General features: G+C 36.9%; 1 protein-coding gene across 1 annotated transcript in view; it reads right to left on the bottom strand.

Annotated features, from left to right (window-relative positions):
- LOC144442066 (E3 SUMO-protein ligase RanBP2-like) overlaps nt 1–22,170 on the bottom strand; it is a 50,898-nt gene that overhangs the window by 12,708 nt on the left and 16,020 nt on the right. Inside the window, exons 16-22 of the mRNA XM_078131337.1 lie at nt 9,500–9,633; nt 9,000–9,146; nt 7,910–8,095; nt 6,792–6,959; nt 5,636–5,791; nt 3,496–4,898; nt 62–3,360 (exon numbers count right to left, since the gene is read on the bottom strand). Coding sequence (XP_077987463.1) covers nt 62–3,360; nt 3,496–4,898; nt 5,636–5,791; nt 6,792–6,959; nt 7,910–8,095; nt 9,000–9,146; nt 9,500–9,633 — 5,493 coding nt within the window. The remainder of the gene's footprint in view (nt 1–61; nt 3,361–3,495; nt 4,899–5,635; nt 5,792–6,791; nt 6,960–7,909; nt 8,096–8,999; nt 9,147–9,499; nt 9,634–22,170) is intronic.

The following is a 22,170-nucleotide window of genomic DNA, read 5'->3' as shown; positions in this document are numbered from 1 at the left end:
AAAGAAAACAATGGCACAGCATACTGTAATACTAATAGTATTAATATCTTCATATACTTACCAGATTGTTGCTGATGGCCAAATTTGAGTTCCACTTTCTGAGAGTCTGTTCCCTCAGCTGATGGCTGACCAAATGAAAATGTAGACTGTGATGGCTTATATCCGAATGAGAATCCAGAAAACACTGAAGTCTTACTTTTATCACTAGGAGGAGTTGATGAAACGTCTACTTCGGGAGACTTTGAAACACTCTCTGGTTCTGGAAATCCTGGTTTAAAAGAAAATTTCGGTGGGGAAAGCACTCCACCTGATTTTGGTGTCTCTTGTTTGGCTTGTCCTGGTGACTTTGTAGGGGTCTGAATTGTCTTGGGAGTTGATGTGAGTGACAAACTTAGTTTGGGGGAAAACTTAGGTGTTGACTCTACACTGGCTACTTTAGGACTTTGAACTGTAGTGGTGGCAGTCCTTGGGGTGTAGTTCCTCTGTGATTCTTTCACTTGTTCAAATTTCTTCTGAAAGTCGACCGCAATATCGGGTGTCTTGAACTTGATTGCAAGTTGTTCAGTTTGTGGTGTACCATCAGATGCATCTAATGCTGTCCAAACCCAAGATCTGTCAGACTTTGCCATAGGTTTGAGGGTCATGTCATCTGTGATGTAATGATTAGCACACAGCTTCAGCACCTGTTCTCGTCTCATTATGATCCGACCTCGACCATTCTCTCTGTGTTGTAGAATCTTAATGTCGCCTACTCCTCGTTCCTTCCACTGACTTATACTGGGGTCAAATCTGTAAAGTTTAGATCGATAGCAAAAGATAACATCTTCGTCTTCTTCTCCAGTTTTCAATTCAACATCTGTTGGCATAGAAACAATGGGTTCAAAATGAATATGGTGACCATCATCAGATTTATAGTATGTATCTCCATCTTCTTGAGAAGTAGATGACACATTCAGTCCCTGTTTATTAGCACCTGACCTCTCGTTTTCTGCTTTCTTAGACAGCAATCCTCCAGATGGGCTGTCCTTACTTTCAGGGACATTTTCTGCTGTCGTTCCTGTTTGTTCTGTTGTCGGGAAAGTGAAACCTGAGAATGGTTTGTTTTCTGCTGGCACATCTTCCTTCTGTGGTTGATAGCCGAATGTAAAAGCTCCAAATCTGCCATCAGAAGGAGTTCCAAAAGAGAAACCCTTAGGCGTAGTAGATTCAGTACTCTCCTTTGTAGCTCCTTCATTCATTGTTCCACATGCACAACAAGCCATCTTTGATGCTTCATTCCTAACTTCACACACATTACAGACCCAGGAACCAGGAGGAGGCTTGAAAAGTTCTGTGAGTGTCTTTACCGGCTGTTTGTCATCCATCTGTGAATCCTTGCGAACAAGGAGCGACATAAGCAAAGGTGATTTCAGCGCCTCACCAGAATCGCTTTCTGACAATCTTGTCTCCGTTTCGGGAATTGTTGGTGGAGATTGTCGCAACATCTCCTGGCATTCTAGAAACTTATTTTTAAACGCATCTGCAATTTCAGGTGTCTTTAACTTTAGTGCTAGTTGCTCATATTTTGGTTCTTCATCTGCATAATCCATAGCATTCCAAACCCAAGACCTGTCTGACCCTGCATTTGGTTTCAGCTCCATGTCAGCAGTAATCAAGTGATTGCAGCAAACTTTCAGAACTTGTTCCCTTCTCATCAAAGCACGAATAAAACCAGTCTCTCTGTTCTTAAGAAGCTTAAAGGGGCCAATGCCTCTCTCCTTCCACTGTTTGGTACTTTTATCAAACCTGTACAATCGGGATCTCTCACTGTACAACACTTCTTCATTCTCCTCGCCCGTTTTAAGATCGACTTTCTCAGGCAAACTAACAATAGGCTCAAAGTGAATATGATCTCCTGCATTATCATCATGAACTTTATCATTGCCACTTTCATCAAGCTCCTGAGGGCCTTGAAACAATTTTGCACCAGCTCCCTGGAATCCTTTGAATGAACTGTCGCCTTTAAACGAATCTGAGGTGGCACTTGCTACAGATGCAAAGGATAACCCTGCGCCTGACAAAGTACCACCAAATAATGCATTTCCCCCACCTTCTTCAGAAGAGGCTGGTTCCTTAGATTTTTCAGCTACATCAGATGGTTTATTCAGTCCTGCAGCTGCACTTGCTGCTTTCCCTGGACTAGTTACAATCACAACTGTCCTGCCCCCATCTGTCATTGGTGATAATTCACTCCTTTTCACTAGTCTTGGTGGCTCGCCCATAAATTTACGTAACGATTTGTCTGTCTCATTCTCGCTACTCAAGTCATCATCCTCACATCCAGGACATCCTGGACATGGCGGTTTTAACTCATACAGATAAAACCCATCTGGTAACTGAAGTGCTCTTGCTTTTCTTATCTGTTCATCAGTAGGCTTCATCTCAGAAACAAAGGCCACATCATCAGCTGCAGTAGGTTCAGATTTCGGTTTGGCATCTTCGGAAGGTGTGCTATCCACGGTACCAAATTTATGAAGTGGTGATTGATAACGTGGGCTGGATGAATCATCTTCATCCTCATCTTCCTCTATTTCCCCCTCTTCAACTTCATCTTCACTGTAGATGTAGTACTCCTCACTATTGTAGTATTCTCCATTTTCGTCATAGTATTCTTCGTCGTCATATATCTCTTCTTCTGCTGCACGGTAGGTTTCCTGGACTGCTTTTATGGATGTTGTTGTTCCATCTGATGTGACAGAGAAGTCTTTGAAAGCCGAGTCACTGAATAAAATTGCATTCGCTGCACTTGTGGTTGCTGGTGGTACGGCTGTTTGTGCAGTTGTTACTGAAGCGGGAGAACCCTTGTCTGCATCCACCTGCTGTTTAGCAGCAAATGCACCTAACAAGGCTGAAGCTGACCCAGCAGTGTTTCCAAATGTAAAACCAACCGGTGCGGTTCCTGATTCAGTTGTGGCTGGAAACAAACTAGGTTTCTGAGCTGGCAGTGTTGATGAGGCTGCACTTTGTGCTTGTGAAGGACTTGATACCTTCGGAGAAGCAAAAACAAACTTTGAAGCTGTATCAGAAGTCTGTGGTTTGGCACTTAGGTCTTGAGGTTGGCTTGGTCCACCAAATGTAAATCCAGAGGATTCTTTTGAGGTAGTGGTAGTTTGGCCAGGTGGTGTTCCAAAACTAAAGCCAGTAGGCTTACTTTCTGTGCTAGTGAAGCTAAAACCTGTTCCAGACTGAGTAGTACCACCACTCTGTCCAAATGAAAAACCAGTGGATTTTGGGGCAGTGGAAGAGCTTTGTCCAAAAGAGAATGGAGAACTGGAACTACTTGTTCCAAAGGTAAAACTTGTAGTGCTTGGTGTACTAGAGGTTGTTGTTCCACTGGTTGTGGATGTTGCTTTTGGTATGCCAAATTTCATTGTGTCAGCTGGTGATGCCATACTTCCACTAGTTCCTGTAGCTGAAGTTTGTTGAATGCCAAATTTGAAACCTCCATCTGTAGATGTTTTAGCATCCTGTGGTGGTTCACAACCAGGTTTCACAGCGTTACAAGCAAGACATACAGTTTTATCAGGGGGATTACTGACAAGGCATTCCTGACACTCCCATGTTCCCTTCTTGGGTTTAAACTGGTCAGCAAGACTTATCATCTTTGCCTTATCATCCTCTCTCTTCTGTGGAGTAGTTTCATCTGAAATAGTCTTCTCAGGTACGGCTAACAGCATTTGCTGGCATTCTTCAAACTTTGCCTTGAACTCATTTGCTTGTTCTGGAGTCTTAAATTTGATTGCAAGCATTTCAAGTTTTCGTTCTTCTTCAGAGAAGTCCATGGCAGTCCACACCCAGGATCTATCAGAAGTCGCGTTTGGCTCCAATTTCATTTCTTGTGTAATATAATGGTTTGCACACACTTTGAACACTTGTTCTCTCCTCATTAGAATCCGTATTTTTCCAGTATCTTTGTGCTTCATCAACTTGATATTCCCGATACCTCTTTCTTTCCACTGATTGCTATCTTTGTCAAACCTGTACAACTTGGCTCTGTCTTGGAATAATACTTTCTCATCTTCCTCACCAGTGATTAGGTCTACGTTATCCGGCATTTTTACAATAGGATCAAAATGAATGCCATCATCCCCATCCGTGACATTACTGACGTTGCCTTCGTCTACCGACTCGTCATGGTCTTTACTTTGATTCCCTTCTCCTTTACTGCTGAAACCACTTCTGCCATCCTTAGCCAGTTTGTCAAAGCTTATATCAGAAGTTCCATAATTACCAAAGCCTATTCCTCCAGGAGTAGGTTTCTCAGGTGATGGTTTCATCGGGCCAAAGGAGATTTTAGAAGGTTGAAGTTGCTGCACTGCAGGTTGAGGCGAAGCACCACTGGCTGCATTACTGTTGTAACTCTGAACAGACAATCCAAAGTATGAATCTGGACGTGGTCCAATAACCTGAGGTTGCTGCGGCTGCTGCGGCTGTGTAGTTGCAAATGTGTAGTCACCAACACCTTTAGTTTCAAAAGAAAAGGGTGCAGCAGCAGGAGCAGGTGGCGCACCAGATCTAGGTGGTTGTACTACAGGTGGCATTGTACCCTGGTTGACCATGTAACCACCAGCCGGATAACCTGATGGCATCACAGTAGTAGCAGGGATTCTTGGAGTTCCTGCTCCGTACTCACGTTCAACTGCAGAACTGACCAGATCTTGCATAGTAGCAATACCTGCAGGACTGTACATCCTTGGAGCTGCAGCACCTGCAGGAGGAACATCTGGCATGGCTGGTGGCATATGAGGAATATGACCGGGTAGATATCCTGGTCGGTATGCATAGCCATAGGTGTGTGACTGAATTATAGGCACTGGTGTTGCAGCAGCCTGTTTTCTCTTCAGGTCCTTGATATCAATCTGAAATAAAGTCATAAATAGAAACAAAACAATTCAGTAACTCTTTTCCGCATAGGAAACTGCAATCTGCAACTTGGATACAATTTACTTTCAAGAATGCCAATTTTTCTGTCAATCTATTTGTTAACAGCAAATGGGGCTTTGCACATGACAACTGACATGTAGTTAAATCCTAGTCATTTCCAAGTTAGGCGTAAAAAAAAGTAGTTCTGTGGTTCCGATTACATTCAATTTTAGAATAAGTGGGATAGGTAGATTTTTTTATTTTATTTTTTTTAAATATCTATTTTCCATATGTGAGTGTCTAGTTCAGGTAGTTATGTTTTCCATTGTTTTCCATATGGTCTCTGTGTTATTGGCTTCTTCCCATCAGATGTACAGCCATTACAGATTGGAAGAACAGTTTTATATTGTCTTTTTAACTTGCTGTCAGTTTCCGCACCCACTATATCTTGCTAGACAACGATTTTCATGATTTTATTTTTTTTCTCAAATACCAGAAAAAAAGTTTATCCAGTTAGACACTGAAGAAGGACAAGTGATTTGTTCCAAACATGTCTGTTTGTCAATCAAAAGTAGAAGAGAACTTGTGTATGAATGAATCTTAGTGCTTCAATGATGAACATACATAGTGTTATGACACACTGCTTGTTTGCCAACAAACAAACAAACAAACAAACAAACAGCACCACATGGGAAGATGCACATCAGATAACCAAAGAACTTTAAATACTTACTGAAATTTCACGTAGAACCTGGAGACTGGGACTCAGAAGCAGTTGTTCCGGAGTTAAAGACGGCTGACCAGATGGTGTTTGAGTTGTCCCAGTTGGAGTCTGTGGTGAAGCTAAAGGTTTCGTATCTTTCTTACTCTCTAAATCCTGAAATTGTTTCTGTAAAGATCAAGCAAGAACACAATTCATAGCAATGCTAAATCAACTCTCACAGTTACCAAAATATAATCTAACTTGAAACAAAGTTAGAATTCTTTGACTAGTTGATGAGGGCTGCCAGCCTTAATTCTGTGTTTCTCACAACCTGACCGACCCTACATTTCTCCAATCTCTTGAAATTAAAAAAATCTACACCCACTATGTCAGAATTAGAAAAATAGTGCCAATGGCACTGAAGCACAACTGGTACAGTATGAACAATGAAAGATGTTACTGTTCTAAGTTTGATTGGTAGGACATCACTCTGTCGTGGTAAGCTGATTCATATACATAGACGTTGTAATCTTTCCATAAAACACTGTTGCTTTGTTATTGCTATGGGTATGTCCATGGTTGCTATGCACATTTGTGTTTATGTCTCAATGTTTAATTACACCTTCTTACTGTTATCGTACATGGCCACTGCCCATTTTAGCTACTGCTATTGATATGGTCAGTTTACTGGGCATATATCTTAGTGTGTAATTTCTTTAAGTGTTTATCTACAAGCACAACCATTTTCATTCAACTATAACTTTCATTCAACTTCACTAGACTGAATGATCCATTGGACATTCATTTATTAAATGACTCACTACCCCACGACTAGATAACTAAAGTATGGCATATTCTGGTTATCAAAAAAACAAAAGATTGTATAGTTTGGCCACAAGGGGTGCTGTTTAAAGCAGCTTTTGGACCAGAAGTAGTGAAGGTCTAGACTGGACGATCCATTGGAGATTCATTTATCTAACGACTAACTACCACACAACTGGATAACTACTGTTTGGAGATTATGAGTGATGACATAAGTGGAAACAACAATGGATCTTTCAGTCTAGGTCTTCACTTCTGGTCCACAATCTGTATCAAAACGGCACACCTAGTGTCCAAAGTATATAATCTTTTGTCTTTCTGATAACTAGAATAAGGCATACTTTATATAAGTTGTAAAACTCACCATGACATTCTTCAACTGTTCAGTCAATTCATCAATCTGGTTTTGACTCTTGTCATACTTTCCTTGTAACTCGGTTAACTGTTCTTGTAGTTTGCCGTGAGACGAACTCAGCTCTTCAAACTCTGCAGCCTGATGTCTTGGACTGCTATCAAAATCAGGACCACGAGACTGTATAGAATCAAGATTAAAATAGAGTTTTGAGTTCACGAAAGTTAATCACTCATTTGGATTCTTAATCTGGCTAAGCCGAGACAAAAACCATAAGATAAGGGTGCAAAAGGTATAGATAACACAGTCCCTGAAAATTAGTGAAATCACTGAGGTCTCAAATAAAAATCCTTTGAAAAAGGTGAATACAAAACAGTGAGCCCACACTACTTGACCATTACTTGTAAATTACAATATGCCATGAATAGTTTGAAAAGACAGGAACATACTCACAGAGAGATCTACAGAATCATATGCATGTAGTAGAATGTGTTGGCCTCATTTTTATTTTGTTGTTTTTGACTCTTCTTATTTCAATATTTGTCTACTTTCACTGGTTTACCAGACTGCTACCTTACAAATTTGGTAGTCTAGATACAATGTTTAGTAGTCTATGTGTCCTGGACTACTGCTAATTTGATAGTCTAGATACAATGTTTAGTAGTCTATGTGCCCTGGACTACTGCTAATTTGGTAGTCTAGATACAATGTTTAGTAGTCTATGTACCCTGGGCTACTGCTAATTTGGTAGTCTAGATACAATGTTTAGTAGTCTATGTACCCTGGGCTACTGCTAATTTGGTAGTCTAGATACAATGTTTAGTAGTCTATGTACCCTGGACTACTGCTAATTTGGTAGTCTAGATACAATGTTTAGTAGTCTATGTGCCCTAGACTACTGCTAATTTGGTAGTCTAGATACAATGTTTAGTAGTCTATGTGCCCTGGACTACTGCTAAAATTGAGCCCTGCATGGAAGCCACAGGAAGGTAAAATCAACCAGACTGGTTAAACCTGAATTCCTAAGTCATTTTTATCAGAGTTCCTACCCCTCCATGCTTTGCCAATGGAAGGGGGGGGGGGGGGGGGGGGGGGGGGAGAGATAATAAATACATTCTGAATACACTCACCTGTTGTATACGGTTCTCTGGCAGTGTACTTTCTAATACTGGTCTAGATAGTGTTGCTGGAGTGCTATGGTGGAGAGTAGTACCAGGGGTTGAATTGAAGTCTAGTCTCAGTGGGATATGGTCTTCTGAGTCATCAAGCTGTGTTTCAATGTCATTCATCAGAGTTGATATCTTCTTGTTCAGTGGCTGTACATAGATTAAATATAACGATAATTACACACACATATTTTATCAGATGGCCATAAAATGACAGACCTAAGTGGACATGTTTGTCAGAGCACACTAAATTTGATTATTTACTACGATCATAGAACACCTGTCTAGTTTGAAAAAACTAGTTTTATTGCCCTGTCAGAAGTTAAAAAGTTGTAAATTGTAATCTATTCATTATACGCTTCAAATTGAACTGCTATGCTTGGTAGTCAAATTTTACCAAGTGAACTGTTTTAGCTACATTTTTCTATTCATTGTCTCTGTTGACAGAAGGTGCAAACAAAACAAACTAGTTGAATTTTTATTTTTGAAAACTGCAGTGTGTAAACACTACCTAAGTAAATCAGTTTGTTTTTTTTACATTCTGTTGAACACTGGACTTCAGGATTGAGAGAGCTCACGTTCCTTTAAAAGTAAAGTGTTGTCCTCAGTGGATTGGCTCTGATATATCTTCATTCATATCAGAATGTGTCCTCATCATTAGACGAGTAGTGAAGGAGCTCAAATGTAACTTCTTCTTCTTCTTTTTTTTCTTTTTTTTTTTTTTTTTTTTTGGGGGGGGGGATTAAACAGAGACAGAGACAGACAGACAGAGACAGACAGACAGGCACACTGTCAAAGATAGACACAAACACAGACAGAGACAGACACAGACACACACACAGACAGACACACATATACACAGACACAGACACACATACACAGACACACACACACACACACACACACACACACACACACACACACACATTTAGTGACGACCCAAAGCATGTCAGAACTAACTCAGTGTTCAGTTGCGCTAATAAAATCTTAATGAAAAGCAGTAGAAACTGAAAGGTATAATTCCTATACTAAAGTGCTAAGAACGTAAACTTACATCACCCCTGTTACTCCCAAGTCTTTCCTTGGCTATGTGAAGATAATCACGACTTTTCTTTAAGTTCTCATCTCGTCTCTCCTCACCATACTGTTCGAACCCTTCACCTTCCCGATTATCTGCTTCATCAGCTAGTAACTTGTAAATCTGGGAAAGATTAAAGACATCTTTACAGTCTGGACTCTTTCTAATCTGGAATCTCCATTGCAATCATTTGTAAAATCTGGGCAAGATCACAGGAAAAGTTTCTAGTCTGGACTGGACTCTACATTGCAATGATATATACATCACATGTACTCTCTCTTCTGGACAAATACAAAGATTGTCATGACAACAAGATTTAGATAAATGTGATGTCATCACCAGGGGGTTTTCCCATAAATCCTTGCAATTAATCTGCTTGGCTTTGATCATATACAATAACTTGATTAACATAAACAAATCCACAAAATTATATCTGCTTGGTTTTGATCAGATACAATGACTTGATTATCACTCACCATTGCCTGGTTATAAGAAGAATCTGCATTACCAATAGACTCAAACATCTCTATAGCTTTGTCTGTATCTCCTTTCTCAAAAGTCATAGATGCTAAAAACTTCTTTCCTTCTTCCAAAAAGTCCCTGATTTGTGCTGGCTGTAACAAATAATATTACTTAACATCATAAACGTGGTTTTTTGACAGTGAGAAGATCAAATCTACCTAGAACAGCTTCCGGAAAACTTTCGGAAATTCTATTCCACTTTGGAAAGGTCTCTTTTTTTGATTGATAAAGGGTTAATAGATATGCTGCTCACTGTAGACATATCAAATTATGACATTAACTTGCATTTGACACTTTCATTTTCAAAATTAACCCATGTAAAAAGTTGCCATTTGGCCAAAAAATTGCCCAATTTTTTGGTATTTGCCAAAATATTGGCCAATATTTTGAGACTTCCCAAAATATTGGCCAATATTTTGAGACTTCCCAAAATATTGGCCAATATTTTGTGAGTTTACCAATATATTGGCCAATATTTTTGGAGTCTGCCAATATATTGTCCAATATATTTTCAGCTCTCAATATATTTTTCCCCTATAAATGTATTGGCCAATATATTGGTTCCTTTTTAGCACAACTGAACTGATAAGGTTCAATAGTGCTATAAGCATGGCAAACTGTGTGTGTATGTGTGTGTGTGTGTGTGTGTGTGTGTGTGTAAACAACTTAAAGTCAAAAACAGCTGGGACTGATTGCTTTGATATTTGGTGGTCATGTTACTTCTGGTGTCTAGTTGGGAAACTGTTCAAATGAAAATGATTGCATCAGAAATGTGATTTTGGGTCACAAAAATGGGATTTTTGGTAAAAATATTTAAACTCCAAAAAAGACTGGGTAGATTGGCCTGAAATTTGGTGGGAACAGTTTTGAAGGCTAGTAAATTCAGATTTGTTCATGACATGATGATTCAAAAGACATGATGATGCAAATTATATTTTCAGTTATATGCAAAGTAGTTGTAAATGTGAATTTTGGTCAAAAATTTATATCTCAAAAAGTACATGGTCAGTGAGACTTAAACTTGGTGAGATGTTTCTAAAAGTGTTATTCTGCAGATTTTCTTAAAATATTTTGACACAATTGGCCCTAGCAACCATTACCACGCCCTTAACAACAACCAGATGGCAGTATATTTTGGTCAAATAACAACATCTTCAGGTAGGCAAGTGAGTAAACATTCAGCAACAAGACCATGCCCATAGTAACAGCCAAATGATTGCGTACATTGCAAAGATTATATCGAGAAATCATAGAAAAGTGAAGAAAAACATTTTATAATGTATGCAAGTATGTCTAGCAACATGACCACGCCCATAGCAACAGCCAAATGATTGCTTACATTGCAAAGATAGCAACATGGTTGGATAGGCAACTGGATAGTCATCCAGCAAATGAACACCTATTGTTAACATGGACCTGGGCATGTGGATAAACATTTATAAAAACTGTACAGTTGTGCTACAGTGCCATTTGCAGTATTTTTAGGAATTATTCCCTTATTTTTTTTAATCAAATTTTCCATCCCATAATGTTTAATACCAAATGTTGCATCAAATGTAAACATTGTGAAATATTTTACTTTTATACACTATCCATCATTTCCCCTATCTACACCTTGTTATTGCCAATTTACTTTAAAATATTTGAACATTAATTTTAAATGAGCCTAGTTGCTGTGCTAGGTTACACATTATGGACCAGGACAAAAGAAATGACCACTTTCAAACTAGTATAATAACAGTGACAATATTGGGAGAGCTATCGTAGATGGGAAATACAGCTGAAAGTAATCCTTTCTTGTTTATTTACTATCCAAAATTCTATGTTCCCCACTTCCTAGTTGCTGCAGTGTTGGAAGCTCACTGTTCTGAGCAGATCAATCGAATGAGTATTTGTGACTGACCTATTGAACTTTCTTGTAACAATAACAATGACCATCACATATATACAAGGTATACTGACAAGCCGAATACTCAGCAATTCTACATACCATTTGGAATATAAAAAGAAAAAGTGTTTGATACAAAGCACAAAAATTCTTGAAACATTCTCAAGAACTACAGTTCTTTTTGTAACCATGGTGAAGAGTTAACAATGAGAAATGGCACACACATACACCTGTTGAAAAAAGACCATGATGCATAAATGTAATATTGAAACATCTAACTTTTACTTCATAAATTTATCTTTATCTCAGCCCCTTCCCAAGACAAAGTTTCTATTTTGAAATTTCCCTCCCAAACAGAATTACCTTTCACCCCACAAATCATAAACACCAGTTTTTTTCCAAAAAATGTACTAAAGCATTTTTCCAGTTAGTTTTTATGATCTTTCCCACACATAGTTCATCATATACTGTCACAATCCATTCACCCTCCATAAGGCAGTCATTACAGCTTTAACCTGAAAAACAAAGAAAAGAGTTTGCATTAAAACTTGCATTATGTAACTGAATATAGACACAACTGCCCTGTATAAAGAGGATTATGGCTAATCTATGCAAATGCGGGAAATTCAAACTGCTGTACAGACCACTAGCTTCTGGGTCTTGTTTTCAGCATTTTTCCTGTGCTTCGAGAAACACACAAGTCATGTATCATGTACAAATTGTTTGTGCATGTCAATGAAAAGTTTATAGATTTCATCACAAAATAACACAGATGTTATTACTGATTACTGGGGCAAAGAATACATTTTCATTCAACCCTGTGAGATGCTTTGGATTGGTACAAACATACAATTTATAAATGGCTCCAATTATATCCATATGATGATTGAAGGCTTTTTGGAAAAAAATCTTCATTCTCATTATGTTAGGGAAAGAATCCAATTCAAGATGTCGGTTTCCCTCCGGGTTTCTGCAGATACATTCGGGTGTCTGAAAACACCCGCGATTACCCTCACTCAGGTGATAATGAGCCTGTAATGAGCACACCTCATCAGCCCAACCGCGGGTTTTCGTGCCTATTGTTTAACGTTCTATTGCTATGCAAATATTAAAGTAATTGCTACACCAGACTGGCCAGCATGACATTCTTTGTCAGATATATAAACATATCATTAAAACAGGAAAGAAGTGTGCAAAACATCGTACCATATTTGCTATCCCGGCAACTAGTACATACTATCGTTCACGACACTGCGTAAAGTCATCGTCAGCCCGATCATATGCACACAGTTCATGTACTCGCCGACAAAAGTTCAATCGTATCTCACAGACTTCTCCATAATGAAAGTGTTAATTATCAATATGACATTGCTACATAGTAAGATTGCGTAAATTATCGCTGACCCGATCGTACTTATTTATTATTCACGTAATTATTTGTGTACAATATGACATTGCTACATAGTAAGATTGCGTAAATCGTCGCCGACCCGATCGTACTTATTTATTATTCACGTAATTATTTGTGTACAATATGACATTGCTACATAGTAAGATTGCGTAAATCATCGCCGACCCGATCGTACTTATTTATTATTCACGTATAGGCCGTAATTATTTGTGTACAATACGACATTGTTAGAGCCATGATAGTAAGATTGCGTAAATCATCGCCGACCCGATCATACTTATTTATTATTCACGTAATTATTTGTGTATTGCTTTAAAAAAAAACAATTTACCATCCATATTTACCCCGATCGGGATAATCATAAAGTTGTGCGACTTTGCCTGAGAGTGAGTAACTATGTCGAAGTGTAGATTTTTTTGAAAAGAAAAAAACCCACAGAAATACCCCGTAGCGTATCAATCGAGAGAGAGAGAGAGAGAGAGAGAGAGAGAGAGAGAGAGAGAGAGAGAGACAGAGAGAGACAGAGAGAGACAGAGACAGAGACAGAGAGTTGTACATGTATACGAGGATTTACCCTGTTCATGTTGCTCCAGAATCCCAGTGCAGTGAAGAATTTATTGATCTTTAGCAATTTATGTCTCTTTTTGCACTCGATAGCCATGGTTTGTTATACGTTTTTTACGGCACGTCACTGTCAACATAAACCTCTGCAGCGTATACTATATAAACGTGTTATAGCGAAAAGTTATGAATGTGTGAAGCCTGCCTTGTAGCTCGCTTGTCAACGCATCACATGGCGTCACGTAACATAATTTTTACAAATGAAGAGAATTGAAAATATAGCAGGTAAATTTACTAAAAATAATTTTTATTGAAATTTGTACCGTTTTTGATAAGAATTTCTTAGAAAAAATGTGAAAATCACTCAAATATAGCAGTTTTGATTTTCAGAAAAATATAATTGTGAACGAGGATGATGAACTTGCGCCCTCTAACCTTTCAAACAATGAATGTTCATGACGTTCACCATCGCGCATCATCGCTTTCGAAAAGGCCTTATACCGTCGTGATTAAACTTAGTAGTACATGACTCGACGCAATATTCGACATGACGAAGCTATGTGATCGTCGAAGGTATGCTAGTCCTGCCACAAAAGATCAACTATATTTCTCTTTCATAACGAGATGATTTGTCAATGTGAAAACATCGTGAATGGCTGTTATCATGTATCTTCATCATGTCCATGCAACTAATTTGTGAACAGCACCACCCTCTTACAACTTATACAAGTATGTGTTGCATGAACTTCTCGTAACATATGTGTCAAAAATCCTAATATCCCAGACTAATACCTGTAAAGAAAGGTTTACATAAAATAACAACAAAAGCGAAAGAAATGTCGGCAATGACAGAGTGGAACTACGAGTCAGACGGCCGGGTACGCTATGCAACTGTTAATGTTACACGTACGTATACACGAAGTTACGATTCTGATCCATGAATGTTCATGTTTGTATTACGCTAACACACAAATGTCCGATAGGTTTTATATTTTCCTTTATTTGACAATCACCTCACTATATGTATGCCTCCACTACATTTATTTTTTAGAGTCAAAATTTGACCTGATACTCATGTGGTGACGTTCATGCGGGTGTCTGTACGTACCCGCGGTACCGTTATGTTGTAATTTATTGTAATCAGGTACACCTTTCGCCTCAACACCCGCATGTCTGCATGTCATGAATAATCAACAGAAACACAAAGGCACCCGCATGCGGGTTTTGGTTTCTGCAGAGACCCGGAGGAAAACCGACATCTTGAATTGGATTCTTTCCCTTAATTGAAAATTTTTTGCAGTAAGGTTTTCTTCTCAACACTGTGTTTCTGATAGGTGGGACACAATCAAGGGCGAAAGCCTGAGGTCTAGCTAAAGTCATCTCCACACTTTGATGATATAAATAACAGCTGATCAGAGAAGGTAGTTGACAGCTACCGGTAGTAATACAGAGAACATGTCAGTGGCTTTAGTGGTCTGAGGTAAAAATAACCACAATGGATCAACCAAAATGTGTGAATGACAATGTCTACACACTCATCAAACTCACAATTTCCATACATGTATATACAGTAGTGAGATTATATACCATCATGACTGAGCATAGAACCTAGATAGACATCCCATCGTAGAGACTGAATAACTGAAAAAGGCATTCAGATACAAGAACCTTTCTCTTGACATGCTTCAAGGGAAATGTTCCAAGCTTTAGTTGCCTTTTTGTGAGAAATCAATTTGAAACTAAGTATAAGAGGTATCACTAGTTTGAACTTGGAATACACTATGTGGGCTAAAATGCAACCACAGACGGTACAGCTAGGGGTCACATCACATCACTAGTAGTGATATGAATCATACTTCACAAAGCACAGACAAAAGAAACAGTTCACACCATATACACAGAATAAGAAAAGATATGCATAGAATTGCAAAACGGTTGCTACACAAACACTAAGATGTAATCCTCAGTAAGAACACAAACATTATAATCATTTATGTTAATGTACATATCCTAGAGGTCATGGGTTATTGAATAGATTACCATACATTACTCAACCCACAAAATAGAAATTAGCTCTAAGGAAAATTTCAACTTTTCCTAGACACTTTGGGCTAGTAGTCCAGTCAAAATAAGGTTTGACCCAAACATAATTGCAACAGAAATAATTTTTAGTGCATCTTGTTCAGAATTTTGTGCTGAACAACATATCAAAAGTCTAGAAAAATCTAAGTGGTGGAACATGGTGAAAATAAGGTTTTTATTAATTAGCATAATTAGCGAGAATATTATATTCTTAAAATGCTGTTTTCGCAATAAAACCTGGCAAGTAACATGTCTATGGATAGGTCTAAGGGTGAAAAAGCATACTAGGACCATCATATGATGATTCAACATCTCATCAGCATAATTAATATGTAAATTATGAAAAATTATAATCAGCATATTCAAATTTGATAACATTTTAACACAAATGTATGCAGGTTATATATCATTTGATTTGCAGTACAGTGGGAAATAAATTTAGCGTGCTTGTCATCATCAAACACTTTTAATGTAAAATGTATCAAAGATTCTTAATTAATTAGTAATTAGCATAATTAGCATATACACGGTTTATCAATCTCCCATGCAAGTAATATGTCTTTGGGAAGGTCTTGAAATGACAAATTACATAGGCTACAATGGACCTTTTAATATCATCAAAGACAGTCTGATAACTCATATTTCTGTTTTGTAGTTATGCAACAGAGTAATCAAGGCAATAAATGTTAACAATTGCATCTTGCCTGAAACTTCCACCCAATAGTATAGGTATAATGATCTTTATGCATCTAACCAACAATGTTGCAAAAGTTACTACTTATATCACTGGATCATTGTGTACTTCTAATACCAATGTATCGCTGTATACTAATGTGTACATATTGTTCTCGCATACCGCACTGATATCAAGTTGTTAACTTAGGAGGAACACAAGATCAAGATGTACTTATACTGAGAGTCGACAAGGACATGAAAGTATTATGGGATGTCCATTCCCCTCATCATTCTCATCACTAAACTAAACTAAACAGCCAATCTCTTTCTTATCATATTGTTCTTTTTTTAACACATTTCCATCTTCAAACTTTCTGATTCAATTCTACAAATATTATTATTAACAGTGCAGAAAGATAAATTAATTAAACACCCCCTTCAACATTGATATAATTTGAAAGTAACATCATCAGTCACTTGTTTGTGTCAATTTACCACAATGACATGACAATCGCCTTCCAATTCAATCTAGCCCGCAATCATTTATGTAGTGACTCAAATAATTAGTCAAACTTAATGGTTAGCCTGATATAACAGGAATTACATACGGTAAAAATTCTGTTCGAAACAAATGACATGTCAAGAAGGCTATCAAATTCAGTTGTTTCATTTTTAAAATCCTGTCATAAAATTGAATGGCAAAACTTTAAAAGGATTTAAATTCTCACTGATTCTATGGAAACCAAATAATTTTCATTTAAAAAACAGGCACTGCATGGTTGATAAATGCTTAGTTCTTGTGCAAGTGTTTTACGGGGAATAAGAAATTATAAAATAAAAAATGATTAAATCACCCTCACAAAATGGAATCAAAATTGAATAAAAATTAATCAAATGAAATCTAAACAAATATACCATATATTTTTGTAGAAATTGAAAACAAAATGAGGGAAGCTAAAGTACTTTACCAGCCCCTGATATCCAAACAAAAGTATTGATAATTTTAAATATCATTTCGTAAGAATTAGCATTGTCATCTGGAATTAGAACAAAGGTTCCCGGTTGTGATTATTATGTAACAATGTAAACACAAACACAGAAAATATGAATAAAGTTAGATGATGAAACTAATAAAAGAAAAATGAAATAATTATAATAGTCATTATCAGCCAGACTATTAATATTACAAAGGCGATTTATTGTAGCTATATTTTATTTTGCTTACAATTAGCTTTGGTCTACGTTTTGCCTATAGTATTCTGCATCACACGACCCCTTATAGAGTTATACAATCGTGGAAAGCTTAGAACTTAATAGAAGAGGTCTTTTTCAAACACAAAATAGGAGTTAAAAATCTGTTGAAACGATATCATCAGCATTGTTTGTACAAGGATTAAGGGACAATCGCATAAAATATACCACAAGCTCAATAAATGAACTTTGTCCATTTAGGACAACACATTAAATACTATATTGGAAATCTAGCAGTTGTATATCACATAAGAAGTAAATTTTAATCAACTTATGAACATCTTAGTATAAATATAGAAGTTATCATTGAAGGCGTGATTGTGAAAGTTTTCGAACTTTGGTTAGAAGTGCAAGAATGAAGTTCAGCAATCGCATTGATGCCAGACCCAAACGAACGAAGTTATACTTTATTGAGCTTTTGTGACATCGTGCGATCACCCGTAAATAGATTTGGAGCTCCAAAGTTTGTTTGTTTCCAAGAATTCCTTGTCTCATTGTACAGAAGGCATCTTCTGAGCCAAATTTGCCAATTTTTTATTAATTATATTTGAGATGTCGCAGTATGCAGAATTAGTAAAAATGACTTTTCCAGGTCAAAGATAAAATTAGTTTGTGGTCGTAACATATTCAAATATTAAATAAATTAATTTTAAAGATGAAGTGAGATTTGCACTCAAAATGATACTTAACTGTGAGATGACTGGTAATGGTACAGAAATAAAACAAAGAAGATAATAGAGGAAGGGCCCCATCCAAATAAATTATTAATGTCCTGTATCACCTAAAATCGTCTTATGTTTCGTACAGTGGTAATAATACATGTAATGTGCAAAAAAATGGACCTATAATGCTGCCTTTCATGTCATTTCAAAGATGATATCTATATTTTTGTAACATTGAAATAAAAACACAGCTGAATTCAAACAATTCACAGAGGGATGTAACAAAATCTACAAATGTATAATACTCATCTGAATACTTGTCTGTAGGAGTAATATGTGTACATGTTACATAGCGCGGAATTCAAAAGATTCAAGTTTAAGCTTATTTATATCTAGATATGAAAAGATATCTTTTACTAAAAACAAGGTACAGTTCAATGTACAAACTGAAGATCATGTTGTCAGTAATCGAGCTTTAAACGAAATATAAAGGGTAGAACATGCCAAGTAATAACTAGTAAAGCCAAACTTTATTGTAAAATGTAATGCAATAACTCATAGGATGTCATAGTTCATAGTTAGAAATTAAAGTTTCAACTGGCAGGTTTTGAGACAGAACAGAATGTGAACATGTTTTTTTCACTTTTAAACAAATTGAACATAAAGACCAGGTATCAACAATGCAAGAAATAACAAACACTGATACTACACAAATTGTACTTTTTAAATATAGTATATGTTCATTTAGAGTGACTGAAAATAAAGAAAACTACAAAAATACCCAATTGTGATAAGCAGATAATCACAACTTATTCCTAAACCGGTACCACTAATAATAGCACGTATGTGGTAAAACAGGATCTAGAAACAAGTCAATCAGTGCTGCCTTAATTGAAAGACAAAGGGCAGCACTGGTAAACCCACCCAAAGAAGACATATTTATAGATATGGAGACGATCCTATGTAAACAAACAGTGATGGAATATTGATAGAATCAAGGGGCATTTCTTTCTCTGAGAGATATCAAAACTATCGGGAAGAAGACAAAAAGGTCTAGGAGTACAGCATCTCAGATACTGCCAGCGTCAAGGTTGTATAATTATGGTGTAGCTACATCATTTTTGAACGCTCATCTGGACACACGGTGATATAAAATCACATAATGAAAACAGAATCTTCTCCTTACACAATGTCTAATAGGTTGAATACATGTATTTATAAAACCAACAACCCATGAATGGTACTCAGGTTTGACAATTTGATAATGATGTTCATCTGACTTTTAAGGTCAAGACCTATCGAAAGACATATTACTTGCATACTTTAAATCGAGAAAACTTCTCAACATCTTGACGATAATTAATTAATTAATCAATCAATTAATTAGGAAACTTTAACTATTCTTTAGCTTAACTTGGAGTGGTTCGATGAATGAAAAGTTATGTTCACTCAAAATCAAGCGTCAATAACTATTGAACAAAAAATATCACGTATGCTTACTAATGTATTGTTTTACATCTTAATTACACTAATTAACAGTTGTTTAGCATGCATATTTATCCAACAAGGGAGGAGTTATTTAATAATGAGAGTAAGGGATTCAAATACTCCAATACCTAATGAGAGACATACAACTAACAGGGGCGTTCAAAAAATGTATAGTTATTGTACGTTACAAGTAATCAGTGTCCTTAATTAAAGTAATTAAAAATTCACATATTAATTCTATGGGAATGGTTGCACGATCATAAAGTGACTCCTAAGTAATTACTCACCTTCAGAACTACCCATAGACATGTTACTTGCATAGGTTTTTTGAACAAATGATATCTCATGAATATTATTATTTCACTAATTATGCTAATTAAGAAACGTCATTTTTGACCATGTTCCACCACTTAGATTTTTCTAGACTTTTAATATGTTATTCAGCATAAAATTCTGAGCAAGATGCACTAAAAATTATTTCTGTTGCAATTATGTTTGGGTTCGGCCATTTTTTCCGCTAGATTGACTGGACTATAGCCCTTACTGGCAACCTTTGGTAGCCATCATAGTGAGAAAAATAGCCTGAGGGGTCTAGCATATATTTTATGGACAAAGGTGATCCACTGCCTATGCTAGAAGTTTCAGTTTTTACCGGTAAAAATGGGTTGGGGTCACATCCTTCCAAGAGTAATTGAAGGTTCGATAAGGAAGCACCTCTAAAGCAAACAACAAAGACTGCTACACAACTAACTTCTTAGTTGTCTGTGAGTAGTTCAACACTTTGAGAAAACAAATGAAATGCAAGGCCACTCCACAGTAGAATGCTTACTGTTCACACGTTTTGGACAATGACATGTTACCATAAAATTACCATCTTCACTTGAAAATCAACCATTATATGTGGAGTCTGGAAATTGAGTAGCAAATCATCTTTGGTCAGCATAGATGTATCTTTGAGTAATTAATTACTCCAAGGATGGATGTAAAATTTCTATTGACAATAACATTCACAACAACAGAAATCAATTAACTTTCCAAAATGATAGAGCTACACTTACCACAATCTCGGAACTTTCACTTCCACTCTGTATCAAAGTGACATTTCCACTGGGGCAAGTTTTCCTTCTTTCCATTGACGTGCCATACGATGGTAACATTGACATCTAAGCATTTGAAGACTAGAACATGACGCGATGGTTTTCGATCAAGCACTAGTATGCTGCTTTTGCAGATTATGACATGTAGACTGTGATAATCTCAGGATATTTTACCATGATTGCGTAACACTGTCAGGTCGTTAAATCATATTTGGAAAATGCTCATTTGCATACTATTTACATATTTTGTATTACGTTGGCCATGTTTTATACCCAATGACAGTGTGCTAATTATTTCCAAATGTAGCATTCATGCCATTTGTTAACAAAGCATTCAGCACAGAGTGTTTCTTGTCCGTGACAAAATGCAAATTTTTTTCAATTGATTTGAAAACAACATTTAGGGAATTCTGGTAACTATAGCTGTAAAATATACTTTTCAGCCCTATACACATATCTGAGTAACAAAAAATTTCAATGGTGCACCCATGAAATATTAAATATGTCAGAAATGACGTGACTTGCTTCACTTACAGATACATTTATATGATCATGCAAGAGAGACAACATCTACTGGCCAAGACAACTTGAGGTAGAAAGGGGTACGTACGGTTTGTGACACACAGATCGAACCACAGACATGCAGCACATGTGTTCCTTGTCTGTGACAGAACATACTTGTATTGAAGCCAAGCTGCAAGGTGACCGTTACATTGTTGTGTTATCATTGTGAGTGCAAAAGTAAAGTACATACAAACATTGCTACAATCTGAATACAAGGGTGACTGTCACTCTTTTGTCATGTTGATAAATTTCAACAAAGAACAAGAGTTTAGGGATATCCCAGGTAGTGGGTTATACTCCCATGATTTTTCCAAGCAAATCGATAGTTATTTAGTTTACCATTCACCAACAGCTATTCAGATTGTCAGTAGATTTCAGCAAATTGCCAATATTTTTGTGATGTTGACTAAATGTTTCCTCATAGTACCAGATACATGGTCAAAATATTCATCTTTCAATTAGCCATCAGAATCAAAATAATTCCTCTCTGTTTTGAGGACAAATGAAAATTTTTTGTCATCAAAGTGATATTCACTGGTAACAGGTAAATGTTACCACTATCACTGATCACAGGCAAACCCTTCCCTAAGTTCCAATGCAAAATGTTTAGTAGTTCTCCAACCCCAATCCTGAGAATTTATCCAGAGATATTACATATAGGACGTCACAATCACAATGTGTATAAACTCTGTACATTATTAGAAGAAACTGTCAAAATTCAAATAAATTAGTTTTGTAAACATGTCTGCATGTCTGAGATACCTTTAAGATTTAAACTATTCACACAAGATGGTCCACATACGGCAAGCCGTTGTAGTTGAACATGGAGCATAAGCTTGTGGCCATCTTGAACATGGACCCATTGGCCTAGTGGCTATCTTTTAAAATGAGCTGTAAAAAATGTCAAGTCTCGAGCTTTACTGGGATTAAAAACACACAACAGTGC

This window comes from Glandiceps talaboti, chromosome 11 (assembly GCF_964340395.1).
Source record: "Glandiceps talaboti chromosome 11, keGlaTala1.1, whole genome shotgun sequence".
Classification (NCBI taxonomy): Eukaryota; Metazoa; Hemichordata; class Enteropneusta; family Spengelidae; genus Glandiceps; species Glandiceps talaboti.
This window is presented reverse-complemented; position numbering and strand designations above follow the sequence as displayed.